The sequence below is a fragment of the Apostichopus japonicus genome, chromosome 4 (assembly GCF_037975245.1).
Source record: "Apostichopus japonicus isolate 1M-3 chromosome 4, ASM3797524v1, whole genome shotgun sequence".
NCBI lineage: Eukaryota > Metazoa > Echinodermata > Holothuroidea > Aspidochirotida > Stichopodidae > Apostichopus > Apostichopus japonicus.
In genome coordinates, this window is record NC_092564.1 from 970,467 (window position 1) to 986,043 (window position 15,577).

At 38.6% G+C, this 15,577-nt stretch overlaps 1 protein-coding gene across 1 annotated transcript; it reads right to left on the reverse strand.

Annotated features, from left to right (window-relative positions):
• Nucleotides 1-95: 95 nt before the first annotated feature.
• On the reverse strand, nucleotides 96-13,789 carry LOC139966053 (carboxypeptidase B-like). Its single transcript, XM_071968696.1, has 10 exons — nucleotides 13,634-13,789; nucleotides 10,280-10,349; nucleotides 8,510-8,716; nucleotides 7,787-7,888; nucleotides 7,253-7,357; nucleotides 5,662-5,754; nucleotides 3,946-4,039; nucleotides 2,992-3,197; nucleotides 809-893; nucleotides 96-411 (listed from the first exon to the last, which is right to left on the reverse strand). Exons 1-10 carry the CDS (start codon nucleotides 13,693-13,695, stop codon nucleotides 224-226), a joined length of 1,212 nt encoding a protein of 403 aa, XP_071824797.1. The 5' UTR covers nucleotides 13,696-13,789; the 3' UTR covers nucleotides 96-223.
• Nucleotides 13,790-15,577: the final 1,788 nt, after the last annotated feature.

A 15,577-nucleotide genomic window follows, 5' to 3' on the forward strand; every position in this document is an offset into this window, starting at 1 on the left:
CTAATTAGCCAATTGATTTATTCTACACATCAAAATCACACATAAGTCGTTAAATTTATAGCTTTATGCTATTGGAATGAGTAAAGCAAACAATATTATTTAACCGCAAACTTTATTTAAGTTATTATATGCATTTTTTAATAAATTTATCACAGACGTACTCTCAAATCAATCCAAACATCTTATATTTCTTATTATGTTTATTTCCAATCCTTAGATAATCCTAATCATTGATTCCCAAAATATGATGAACCATAGCATCAATGCCTGCGTAGAATTCTTCAGCACAAGGCTTAATCTGGTCTGCAGGAAGAGTAAATCCATACTGTCCTTCGTCCCTGAGTTCCAGTGCGTAAGAGTGTTTGATGCCCTCGTTATAGGCCCAGTCAGCAGAACTACCACTAGCCACATCTATGGACAAGAAGTCAAAATAGTAAAACCCCTACCAGGACTCCAGGCTCTTGACATCCCTCTGCGCTCCCAGCCAATTAGTCTGTACCTCAATCAGAACTACCCACTTACGCCTCTATAGATTACTGTTCTAGATCATTTAAATATTTTCCAGAAACGTTGTTGAAAATTTGGTCTATGTTATCATTTTGTTTTTCAGACTTTGCTGCTACATGCCAACGTGATTTTTTTTACGTATACGGTCATGCATCCTTCTAGAACTGTAAAACACTTTGTGAAAGCAAAAACATATGAATCACTAATTCAAAACGAATGTTTCCCTCCCCGCACCGGCCTCCCCCATCCCTAAACAAAGCAGCAAGAACAGTACGTAGATGGACACATTCGAGATACTTACAAATAACTTGAGAAATGGGACCGTAAATGTAGGACTTGCCGTGAACCTTCTCCAGTGCCTCAACAGCTACCTTTGATGCTGCGTGCTGTTGACAGGATAAAATATATGAAAAATAAAAGTAAATGTACTATGGATGAATATTCCGTCACCTTTAACTAAGCCCTTATTGTACGTGATTCCGATTAAATGTTCTTGTTCGTGCGGACATTCAACTATCCAATATAAATTTCCATGGATTTCTGAGAAAGCAAACATATTTGTGTTGCTTTTTATTATTGTAACTCTCTCTCTCTCTCTTTTCAGACTCAACCATGAGCTGAGATTCGTTTCTTCTGTAAAGTGCCAAAAACATTGATGACGTCACTCATTGTACACTGACCATTTTGAGTAAGCCCGAACACAAGTGAGCAAAGCAGAGAAAAACTTTAAAAATACCGCCACATAGCCATAGGCTTTCGGCGTTGGGAGTGCATTGGGTGGATGGTAAGTCAGTCGTGGGGTTAGGGAACCACAGTGTGACTATGACAAGAAGAGGAGGGAATGTGGGTGGTGAGCGAGGAAAGGGCACGAATGGGGAAAGAGGGGGAGCAGGAGGGAGAGCAGGAGGAGGAAGAAAAGAGGAAAGGAGGATAGGAGGAAAGGAGGAAAGGAGGATAGGAGGAAAGGAGGAAAAGAGGAAAAGAGGAAATCAGGAAAAGAGGAAAGGAGGAAAGGAGGAGAGGAGGAGAGGAGGAGAGGGGAGAGGGGAGAGGAGGAGAGGAGGAGAGGAGGAGAGGAGGAGAGGAGAAGAGGAGAAGAGGAGGAGAGGAGAAGAGGAGGAGAGGAGGAGGAGCAGAGGAGGAGAGGAGGAGAGGAGGAGAGGAGGAGAGGAGGAGAGGGGGAGAGGAGGAGAGGAGGAGAGGAGGAGAGGAGGAGAGGAGGAGAGGAGGAGAGGAGGAGAGGAGGAGAGGAGGAGGAGAGGAGGAAAGGAGGAAAGGAGGAAAGGAGGAAAGGAGGAGGAAAGACTGTACTTTATGGCGGGAAGGAATCGGTTGTACGGGTGCAGGATGGGGCGGGATGAAGGGAGGACGGGAGAGCCCCGAGGTGAGTAAATGAGAAGTGGGAAAATGAGGAAAGAGAACGCATAAATGTTATTATTGGAGGTCTAACGTTTTTTATTTGTGTTTATGTGTTAACCGGTTAGGAGGGGGGGGGGGGGGCAGTAGTTCGTCACAAGCCGTCGAAACATGTGATTGGTTGGTTGAACCATGACAATGTCGTGAATAAAAGAGGTAGAGGTCCTGATAGGAAGACCGAGAGCAGCTTTAATGGAGGCGTTTTGAAGAATTTGAATAGTGTTGTTTGTGCGTGCGGAGGGATTTATGATTGCTGGGACTCCGTATTCCCAGAGTAGACGAATGAATTGTTTGAAGATGAAAATGTTAAGGTGAAGGTCACTGCCTTTCACCGACAGTGCTATGCGGCAGAGGTGATAAAAGTGATGGGGGACTCTAACCTTAACGTTTTTGAAATAGCGGACCTTCCAATCCAGGAAGGGGCAAAGACGGAGACCAAGGAAAGCGGCAGATGGAGGAAGGGTTGAGCAGGTGATCATGTAAATATATGTTGGAGGTACTGGGAGTGATACGACTATATCGCAGGTGAGGGTGGACGAGGTAGGTGGTTTTAGAGGGGTTAAGTTTGATGCGCCAACGGTAACATTGTGTAGTGAATGAATCCAGGTAGCACTGGAGACGCATAGTTCCGGTGGTGAATTTGCGGCTACTCGTCCAGCTGGGGGAGGGGGGGGGGGGGATGGGTAAGTCATTAATGTCGTTTATAAAAAGAAGAGGGTTGAGGACGGAGCCCTGTGGAAATTCGGAAATTAGAGAGGATGTGAACGGATAGCCGGAGGAACATGATAAACAATTTGACAGAGAAAATATAAATGGTCCTTAAAAAGCGATATGGTAAAGCAAACAAATATAAACAACAGACAACAAGAAAGAAAAGTGAGACGAACGAATACAAATATAGAAACTCAAACTTTTCTTGCTGTCATCTTTAGCCTCTGTATTCAAACAGAACAAAATGTATGGAGGATGAGGTATGAATGGGTGGTTGGAAGGGTGGCTGATTGGGTGGGGATTGTAATGATAAGAGAAACTATGACGTTAGATAAACCTTCAAATGCTTTGACGTACCAATTCGTTTATATCTGTACAATTAGTAGAATCCGTGTATGCCCAAGGATACATCCAGTACTGGCTGTAAGCATGTACGTCCATGAAAATTTGTACGTTATCCTTGATAGCTCTCACGTGATCTTGCAAAGTGGAAACTTCGATTTCAGAAGCTGCAGAAGTGCCCATGTAAGTGTCACTACATGGCAGGCTGCTGGACCCACCAGCTGAAATTGTTGCAAAAAAAAAAAAAACAACCGAAATGTTGCAAAGTATTACTTTCTACGCAAGACACACTCAGTCACCATGGCCTTCCAACCCAGTGGCGTAGGAAGGTACTTTTGAGTGGGGGCTGAAGACTGATGGCCGGTCTGGGGGAGGGGTCTAAGGGGAGGGAGGGGTTGTCCCCCTCCCCTCAGATGTAATTTGGTGCTATATAGCACACTTCAACCCACCCACTCCATTATGTAAATAATTTTGCATTTTCACCTGGCCTTAGATGCAATTTGGTGCTTCAAATAATCTCATTTGGAAATGAAAAAGGGGTTTTCTGACTTGCGAAGTGGGGGGGGGGCGGAATGATACTTCCGCCCCTCCATATTTTTCACTGGGGGGCTGGCGCCCCCAGCCCACCGGTTCCTACGCCCTTGTTACAATTTAATATAGTTTGTTTGATTGCAGAGCACTGCATGTATGCATCTCCAACGTGAATATTGATCAAACGAGGGTCTAAAGTTATGTGTGACATGTCTGCTAAGTTACGTATAATATTATGGTACCTTCTCCCTGCTACATAACTATACATGCTTCGCTTCTCAGATCACTAACCCACCCCTCCAGCCCCTACCCCCCCCCCCCACGCCCTTTAAACTAAACGTCTCCGGCGACGTCGATGCCTGTGCATGCATGAGAGATGTCTTAATAACACGACAAAACTAATCAAATTGGATCGCATTACGTGTAAACGATACTTACTGTTCCACTTGAATTCGTAATTTCTATTGGGATCGGTCCCATAGCAATTGTTCACGCCACCTGATGGCTTACGGGTCTTTCTCCACATTCGGTCCTAAAATGACAATATCAACGTTAGTAAATAACTTTCTTATCTGTTTCATTCTTTGTTATCTGTCAGGAGTTACCGTATAGATTGGTGGCAAGTCATCAACTAAGTGTCATCTTTTGCTCACACACATACACGTTTTCTGTTGGATTGTGTTATTCAAAGGCAGAAACATGACTAGACTCAGTTGTAAGTCTCTTTAGGTGGACTTTCAATACCTCATTGGGACTATACGCTAAGCACGCTCTGATACGATACATGCCTACCTATCTACTGGTATTTTCCTGTTAATATAATATAACATAAAGTTGCATTGAGTTGACATTGATTTCAAGTGGTACCTCGTTCGTTTGATCAAATGCATTTTTAGGGACCTTTTGGGGCGTCTGGCGGGCCCTTTGTAGCAGAAAATTTGTCTGGCAGGATGATTTCCATAGACTGTAAGATCAACCAGAACATTCCAAACCGGTTTTGAGTGGTACCTTGTATATTTAATCTGTGTCAATGCTACGATAATGGGCATTCGGGCCATATATGGGGGCGTCTGGCGGGCCCTTAGCAGCAGAAAATTTGTCTGGCATGGGCCATTCAATACTTTGTGGCATTCATGCATTAAGTTGACATTGGTTTCAAGTGGTACCTCGTTCGTTTGATCAAATGCATTTTTTAGGGGCCCTTTTTGGGCGTCTGGCGGGCCCTTGGCAGCAGAAAATTTGTCTGGCATGGGCCATTCAGTACTATGTGGCATTCATGCATTAAGTTGACATTGGTTTCAAGTGGTACCTCGTTCGTTTGATCAGATTCATTTTTGGGCCCCCTTTAACCGGCCCCAGGGGCCACTTGCAGCAGAGAGACCATGGCAGACATCCACTTTTCAATATACTGGGTTTTTCCACAAATATTCTAATACTCAGATATTGGTACCTCGTTCGTTTGATCAAAGTGCACTGAGCTGCCGGGCTATATGGCTTGCCATAGAAGTACACTGTAGTAACACCTGGCCTAACTAGGGGTTGGGGAATGGTTGCTGGGCAGCAGCCCCGGGCCTACGGTTCAATTAGGGGGCCTGGGCAGTATGGCATAAAGAATAATGTATTCTCATTTCAAAATTAAGGAAATGAAGCTTTCAAAGGTCCGGTGACATCATTGTCCCCGTAGTCCGGCCTGGCTCTCGTTAATTCGATCATTCTAATCTATTCCAGCTCCTGAACTTTGAAGCATACATCCTATTCACATTATAACAGCTACCTTATGTTACCACTTTGAAAAGGTAATTTTTCTGTTTTCAAGAGCCTTTTCTTGACCCTATAAGACCCCCCTGCTCTTGGCCAACAACAAAAAAGAGAGAAAGAAAAAAGCAAAAACACAGAGAGGTGCTTTGCATGGCTAAATGGAAGGGGGTTCCCTGTTGTACTTAAATATCCAAGAATTTCACAATGGATAGAGGGAAACCCAATCCCCTTAGACCCTAGGATCACTGGAGGCCAAACCCTATGCTTGCTCTCATGCTTGCAGAACATATTCTCAATTAACTTTAACATGGTAATACTAAAATTTGGAAATTTAGTAAATGTACAAACAAAGCAATAGTAGCGTTCCTTTTATAAACATTTTCTGTTCTGACTTACCCCTTGCCAAGTATGGACATATCCGTCTTCGTTATGTACTGGGATAATATGAAACTCCATATGGTCTGTCAAGTGTTCTGTTTCTGAAACAAGCTATAGGATGTAACATTTAATGTGACTCCTCAATTAGCAATAAAATGAATACAAAATGTGATGATGGTCGTTTGAATGGTAACTTAAACCCATATCGAGAGGTTTTAAGTCAGAAGTCATCTTCTTCAGTTGAATCACTAATTTTGTTTTTCCGCAGATATCAAATAAATGAAATGAAACGAAAGGAGCTGGCCAAAGATTCTTGTTTGTGATATCATGTCTTTTGGACAAAATATCGTTGGTAATATTACGGTAGCCTATACGAAGCCAAAATATTTGGATGGAATAAACAATCGAATCAGCGGAATTAATTTTTTATATATAATGTCCTGCTGTATATATACTACTATATATGCTACGTATATACTAATTCACGTTTAAATATATCCTACTATATATATAGGCTATAGTATCGACTAATTCACGTCTTAGTATATCCTACTATATAAATATATGCTATGTATATACTAATTCACTTCCATGTATATCCTACTGTGTATGCTATATATACTACTTCACGTCTATGTATATCCTACCATATAGGCTATATGTATATACAAATTCACGTCTATATATATCCTACTGTATATGATATGTATATACTAATTCACGTATATGTATATCCTACTATATTTATGCTATGTATACACTACTTCACGTCTATGTATGTCCTACTATATAGGCTATATGTATATACTAATTCACGTCTATGTATATCCTACTGTATATTCTATGTATATATATATATATATATATATATATAGGCTATAGTATCGACTAATTCACGTCTATGTATATCCTACTCTATAAATATATACTAATTCACGTATATGTATATCCTACTATATTTATGCTATGTATACACTACTTCACGTCTATGTATGTCCTACTATATAGGCTATATGTATATACTAATTCACGTCTATGTATATCCTACTGTATATTCTATGTATATATATATATATATATATATATGTAGGCTATAGTATCGACTAATTCACGTCTATGTATATCCTACTCTATAAATATATACTAATTCACGTATATGTATATCCTACTGTATATTCTATGTATATACTTATGCACGTCTAAGTATCTATTACTATATATATAGGGTATAGTATCGACTAATTCAAGTCATTGTATATCCAACTATATATATATATATATATATATATATATATATATATATATATATATTTATATATATATATATATATATATATATATATATATATATATATATATATATATGCTGCATTTATACTATACTTCACGTCCATGTATATCCTACTACATATCCTAAAGAGGCCTTTATCGTTATGAAGTTCCTAATTACATAATATGTATATCATATGTGTATATGTATATCACTTTTAAACCTAGCAATATCCTACTGAGTATCTTACTGTACCCTTTTTCATGTTTAAGTTTATCCTTTGTACATTTTAACACTTTTGTGAACAGTTTCATAATTTTTCCTAACTTCACCACTTACCCAATCCGCTACTTGCATCATTGTTGCCGGTCCCACCCACTCACGTGAGTGGGTTCCACCAATCATGAAGAAAATTGGTTTGCTTGCCGTGAGGTCTTGAGAGATCTTAAAAATGAAAGAACAAACACAAATATGAACGGTATGACAGAAGTGGAAAACTCTTTCAACGATTTCTTGTATAAATGATTCTTATAAGACTCAGATAAGTTAATAGGAAAGAAAGCCAAAATGGCCATCTTCTTTCTGTCACGTCTGCGGTATATGTTCCCAACATACTCCGTGCCCAAACACCCCTCCTATATACAATAGTATAATGTGACTAACAACTAACAGGGTATTTGTTCTTGAAGGCTCATGACATTTTAAATTTATATAAAATCACAAGACTTTTAAACTGTTCGAAATAGTCAAATGTACCTACCAAATTATTCTCCCGACCATATCCATTAAAAAACATTATACGAGTGTATATCTTTCAGTCTGTCTGTCTGTCTGTTTGTCTGTTTGTGATACCAATCTTAACGTTGTACGTACCACCAATTTTTGCACTTTTCTGCCTTCGAAAGTATCTCCTACATCTTCGATGCGCACTTTGTCAGGGTTTTCCGATTGGAAAGAGATCATCCAGGCTTCGATCTAAAATATCACAAAAGGTAGAGCAGCACAAAAGTATGATATTACATATGGGGTAGTGGGAAGGGAGCGGGAGGGGAACGGGAGGGGAAGGGTCTAACATGAGCGCATGCTCAATATGAAAACACTTAAAAAATTAACATGCGTCACAATTTCAGTAAAACTTTTAGTCACGCCTACATTTATTTGATCCGTACCTTCAAAATGACCTTAGCATGATATCTTAGTGTATAATGATATGCCATGTGTGTAAGTTGTAATGATTTGATATAGCCTAGTCCGATCTTAAAGATATTGACCTTTAAATTATGCTTACTGTTTGGAATAATCGTGTTAGGCATTGCATACGAACTCGCCATAATTCACCATCACCAACCAATGCCTGCTGATGTAATATTATACTACAAAATTATGTGTCAAGGTATGTATGTAAACCCTACGCCAAGTGGTGTATGGAAAATGAATACAAGTCAGTATTTGTTAACGTTTAGTTCTATTTTGAAAGGAAACGTGATCAATAACAAGATTTTAGAATAAAGCTTCCATCTACCCGTACGAGAGATCTAATAAGAGAGACAACGCATGGCGCTGACCTCATGAGAGGGCGGTATTGTTGGCTCTCACCTCATCAAGAGGATGGTATTGTTCATAAAATCCTGCAGTAGCAGACGGAGTCATCTGAGCATCGATCAGAGGTTGCACATCTTCGATCATAATCTCCACCTGAATTCCACGACTTTCCAGAAAAGATCTGAGGGAAGCATAATCCCTTGGTGCAACCAGAATATCTGCATTGTAACCAATTCCGCGAGATTTCTTCCAAAGATCAAACTGACGAAAAACAAAGAGACCACAGTCTTCATTTTCAACAAATTTATTAATTAATATATGTCGATATTTTGCAATGTTATTGAGATATGCAGTTATGGGGGTTGAAATATATTTAAATATTTAAGTGTCAAGTTTTTTTTGGCAAGCAAGGACGACCAAACTCTTTCTGCATTGAGTTATGGATAAAACTATAATAATAAAAGATTAATCTTTATTAGGCTAGAAAGAAATGTAAATTAAACGTGTTAAACAAGAATTGATGCAAAACTTGATGACAGCATTTGTGAGGGACTATGGTTCTATGATAATTGCTTAATTAATCGGTCCATTTTTATTAGGGATGCACCGGATATCCGGTCCAGCAGGACTATCCGGCCGGATAGTGAGCAATTATCCAGTTCCGGTTCCGGCCGAATATTTTTCAAAATCTGGCCGGATCTTTTTCATATTCTGGCCTGAATTATTCCTTAAAAAGGTGTTGGTATTAACTTAAATCAATGTAAACTATTTCCAAAAATTAATAAAAACATTCAAAGTAAAGAAATATCAGGTTTTACATGTTTAATTTAATTTTCTTAATGGTGTGACCCACTGTTTCTAAAGATCAACCAAAATGATACAACTACTGTAATAATATGAAGCTATATACAACAAATACAGTTTACAATGAAATCATTTCTTGCAGCCTTCATCAGTTTAATATTGTGCAGTTAACATAGACCATTTATATACTTATCAGTCAAAATACTGTTCCATTGAATCTTTACTTTCCCATTATTGTTGGCATTCATGTTTTCTCTGAATTGTTATGTGTGGAACAATCTGTTGTATGGTTAAATACGTCTGATTTTTTTTTTTTAATCCACAAAAACCATTTCATCTTAAAATTCATTCTTAAACCTTAGAATAACTTTAATTCTCATCAAAAAAAAAATTAATTCCAGAGCTGACAATGAAAACAATTTCAAAAGTAACCTTTCTACAATTATCACATACAGAAACAATTATCTTATAGTAAATATTTTAACAACATGTGACTGATCTAACAAAATGATTTCCATATTTATATCTTTTTGAGGTTTCAAGCTATCATTCCTTAAATAATTATATCATTAAAATGATAAAATGCTATTTGGGAATGTAAACAAATTTAATTTCACGCTTTCACTGTATATTGAACATATTTTCTCAAATTGTGATGAAGGTAGATAAGTTTTTCTCCAGTTTTCGGAAGAAGGCGAGCACGTTGCTGGTCAAAATTTGTTCGTGCTTCAGAGAAAAGACGCTCTGAATATACAGAGGAAGCAGAGAATATGCGTATACCTCACCTAAGATTTGCTCCTTGTTTCATACTTCTACTTCTTATTAATGATTTTCTTTTGTGTAATGAAAAAAATCCGGTTCCGGTCGGATTTTGTCCGGCCGGATTTCATGTACTATCCGGCAAAATCCGGTTCGGGCCAGATTTAAAAATTTGGATCCGGTGCATCCCTAATTTTTATGACGTACCAGTAAAGAAAATAAATGATATTAAAAAAGAAAACAAAAGTGGGCTAACATTACCTGATCCTGAAGACCATTCACGATGTTGACTGCATTGTCATTTGTGGGCTTGGCATGGATAATTTTATATCTGTGTGTTAGAATATCCATCAAGTTATGGTCAATATGCAAAGTGGTAGCGAGTAGTTAATTTGCAGACGGGTGGGACATGCCCCGCCTTTATATGTAATGCCCCACCTTTACATATGTAATGACCCACATTTATATATATGTAATGACCCACCTATATATATGTAATGATACACCTTTATATGATGTAATGACCCACCTTTATATATGTAATGAATCACTTTTATATATGCAATGACCCACCTTTATATATGCAATTACCCACCTTTATATATGTAATGACCCACCTTTATATATGTAATGACCCACCTTTATATATGTAATGACCCACTAAGCAGGCCTCAGGAGACGAAGGCAGACGACATTATATACCAAACTGGCCTAATTTTGAACCGAAAAAGGCATTTGAGAAAAGAGCACATACTTTTAATGTGAATGTCTTGAAAATACTTGAAGATACCGTAAAGACATATCGATTTCAAAATATTTTCTATTTTAAGGGTTATGCATGGTATGTAGGCACTAAAATTAGTGGCGGAGCTAGGGATATTGGTAAGAGGGGCGAGAATGGTCTGTAGGGCACTTTCGACTCTATCAGAGCCGTATGCTCTGGACACTATCTAAGCGGAGCGCCACCACAGGTTGGCGCGGAGCGTACAATTTTTTTTCTTGTAGTAAAGATACCCTCTAGATCACCGGAAATGTCCCTTTCCGGGCCTTGCTAATTTGCAGATAAACGAAGAATAAATAGCCGTGTAGAGCATTTTGTTAGAAAATTACACCAATAAAATGTGACAAATGTCAATAGGTAGATGAGAGCGCAGTAAAAAAGTCAATATTCGTGAATAACTAAAAAGTGGTAAAAAGCTGATAAGGGCGCCAGCAGTCCATTTGAGTCCGTCAGTGGGGGGGGGGGGGGCATCCGCCCCTAACTGTATGGACGCTCCGCCACTGACTAAAATACATTTCAACGTGTAAGCTAAACAATTGAGAGGCGAAGTCGATAACTTTGTTAATCTGGGTTGCAGCCACCCTCTTACGCCGTTCCATCCAATTTACACCTCCTCGTGTACCCGATTGTTAAACAAAGATTACTGTTAAAAAGCAATTAAAGTTGGGGTTTGACGTAATACCACCAGTGCGACACACCGTTCGTACAATAACACTGTTGTGAAGCTAAAATGCCAGGAAACTTCGCATGTGTATTCATCGTTAGTTAACGTCCATTGCCCGTTTTGTAAAATAAAAAGACACAATGAACGTAAAAGCGCCTTAATATTTGTAAATATTTTTTTATTATTGACATCTTTAATGAGGGTAGTCCTGCTCAGTTAAGAAGCACTATGCAGTAGAAAACGGTAAACATCCAAGAGCACAAAAATGACGGCAATAAAATAGACAAACAAATATCAGACATCTAAACAAAATATATAAGTTTTCATATTGCGTTTAAAAATATTAACATTTGGCAAGCATTTCAAATTTCGGGGAAGGCTGTTCCACGACCTGCCTCCAGAAAATTTAAAGGTCCTTTTACCATTCCCAGATCTAACAGGAGCAAGTAAAACATTATTAGAGCAGCTAGATCTAGTTCTGTACGAATGGCCAGCTCTCAGTAGAATTGTCAGTAGAGAATCTGGAGCCAGGCCGTGGACACATCTATACATTAGAATATTCCTGAAATATAATGCACGTTGACGGACATTTAGCTACTTCAATTCAGCAAAAATATCTGTAACGCGCACATCCTGAAGCCCACACTCCAGGACTAATCTAGCTGCACGATTTTGAAGAACCTGAACCCGGTCAACCAATTTGTTCGTCGCCGTAGTCCAAACGGCAGAACAATTATCAATATGGGGTACACTTAGAGCGTTGTACAGAGTATTACGTGTATGCTGGTCAACACACCAACTAAGTCTTTTTAGAATACCCAGTTTCTGTGATATTTTTGCAGTAAGTATTTTCAATAAGTTTTTCCCATTTAAGAATCGAGTCGAACCACTATCCAAGGTACTTGAATTAATACACATTTTCAAGAATATCATTATAAGAAGTTCATTAATAAAAATGAGAAATAAAAAGTGGACAAATATGGATTCCTGGGGTACACCAATTGTAACAGGTCTTGTATCAGATTCAACCCCATCAATAATAGTAGTTTGTTCTCTATTTGTCAAATAATTAGAGAACCACGCCAGCTCATTTTCCCGTATCGCATAATATGATAATTTACGCAGAAGAATCTCATGGTTGACTGTATCAGAGGACCTATTTAGGTCCAAAAACACAGCACCGGTGATCTGACCCTTGTCCATATTATCAAGAATGTAGTAAGTATCGCCAATAATAGCAGCAAGGGTAGAATATTGTTGTCTGAATCCAGATTGTGCCGAACTTAGAAGCCCATTGTTTTGAAGATGACCATTAATCTTGGACATGAATAGCTCTCTCAAGAATTTAGTAATAACAGGCAAAACTGAGATGGGCCTATACGGTTAATTATAACGCTCCCCATTGAACAGCTGAACGCACTTTGAATTGCATCACATTAATTGAGAATAAACTGTATGTAGGCTAATGCATGGTGAGTATAAATGTCTTGACACCCATTTTACAATTATTAACGTTATTATCGTTTTATATCATTTAGAGTACACAGTCAATTTGCATATTCACAGCGAAGTCGTCACCCAATAGTTATATATGGCGTTAGTTTATTTAGGTGCCTATACGTATGCACATAATGTTGCTAGAAATATTGCATTTGATATGAATGCATGTGTATATTACGTGAAAACTGTTGTTGTTTCTGCTAAATTAAAGTGAGTGTTTTCACAAGTGTCGCAAAAAAACATAGTTGGTATATATATATATATATATATATATATATATATATATATGTATATATATATATATATATATATATATATATATATATATATATATATATATATATATATATATATATATACTTATAAGACTTTTAAAGGATTACGGAGTCACATGTTGATCACTTGCGGTTTTATTAGCCAGTAAGGGCAATACTTAACTTACCAATTAATGAAATCTAAATACCGGGGGAAAAAAAACGTGACATTAGCGGAGTTGTTAATTAACAACGAATAACGACGAGAATTTACAGCTTAAATGTATACATGTTTCACAAACAGGTTTAAAATTACGTCTTATCGCAGGTGTCCTGGCTGCCGGTACTCTACCGTTAAATACATTATTCTTAACAGTGTATTAACGTTGTTTAAACTTTTGTTAATTTATACTTACCCAGTGTAATCAACTGCCAGAGAACTAGCCAGCAGGCATGCGAAGATAACCGAAAGAAACATTTCTACGCCTGAGTCTGTAAAAGATGAATATGACAATTTTTCATTTGCATCTGCTTTTAACCGAACCGTGCGCAGAAAGCCAAAGGCCGTCTGCAAAAGGATGACGTGGACATTCTAAAGAAAGTATAAAGTAAACAGAACGCCGCCTTACACAATTTATCTTGAACTCTGGGAGAAGCTAGGGTAACAACCTTTTCTACTATAGTGAACTCAGTATTCATGAATATTCAATACATTTAAATAGTATCACCATAATCATTGATTTAACACTTGAATTGAAGGATACAGAGACAGGGGCGTCAATCCGATTTGAAACGCGTTGGGGGGGGAGGGGGGAACGGAATCGATTCGAGTATTCCGGCCGTAAGTATACTATCTAAGCGGAGCGCCACCATCGGTTGGCGCGCAGCGTACAAGAAAATTTTTCTTCTGGCAGACCCCTCAGATTGCAGGAAACGGCACTTCCCGTGCATTATGGCAGAAAGCAACACCCCTAAAATTGATAAAAATTTCCGGCAAGTTTTTATTTTGGGAAATATTCTCGAAGGAAGTGATCGCCATTTGTTCCTAAGTTTACCAATTCCTCGGAAGCACTTTTAATCTGGGGGGGGGGCACCGACATCAAAGGGCACTTTGCAGCAATTCGATTGGACTGATGCAGCCTTATATTTAGTACCCTTTACAACTCTTATTGTATTATCTTATTTGTGTACACACATCACTCCAGCAACGCCTCCCCCCCCCCCCCCCCTTCAAGGAAATTATGCATACTAGCACTGCAATATCCAATGTGCAAATTGGGAGACAAGGAACAAGTTTTCTTTTGAGACAAAATGAGGTGAAATCATGCTAGTTGCTAATGTAGGAATCTTCCGAATTAGAGTTTTTTTCTTGTTAATATCTAAACAAATTTTTCCACTCGAATTGGTTTGAGTTTGACCCACAGAAATTCATTAAAAAGTCAGCGGCGTAGCCAGGATTTGCAAAGTTGTATGCACGACTATCTGAGCGGAGCGCCACCATCGGTTGGCGCGGAGCGTGCGAGAAAATTGTTGGTTTTACAAACCCCTCAGATGGCCGAAAACGGCCCTTCCCGAGTGTTCATTCTAGTTCCCTGGCCTCTTGCTAACTTGAGGCACCTCAATTTTTATGTAGAAAAAGGGAACATTTTTAAGCTGAGGAAAAGTGGGGGGGGGCACGTGCCCCCTGTGCCCCCCGGTTCCACCGCCCTTGAGGTCTTCCATATCTAATACGTGCCTATAGGCACGTAACCCGCAGCAATATGTTGCTCATTTGGAGAGTGTGATACTCTGGTAGCAACAGCTGTTTGACTGACGTCACGTTTTTAAGAGTTTGAACCAGTTATATCTTCCTCGTCATCTTGCTTGAAAGGCGTCACCTCAATAGTAGACCTACAATAAACAATATTGAATAAACATCGGCATGATATATATCTCTATAAAGACGATACAACCGCTTAATATTAATGTCACTCTTACTATGGCTTGATTACAGACGGATCCTTTTTGCTACATATTTATCAATATTCTATTTGGTCTGCATCAGATTAAAACGAACCTTATCGATGACGACGATGAGAATAACCCTCTGAGTAACATATGTTTGGGAGTAAGGCAAACTTGTCATTGTAAACTAATGAGGTGTTTTTTTTTTGCATAATGGACGACTTTATAGGTACAAATACAAGTTTGAGATGTTTTAGAACGCCAAACAGCATTATTATAAGTGTACAATGTAGTTTCGAGGAATGATCCTTTAACCATCTGAGGCATTTTCTGTTTTGTTATAACTTGGCTGCTCTCCTTAGCCTTATACATAGACCACTAGTTCATCAGTTCCGCTAATACATCACAAAGCTTAA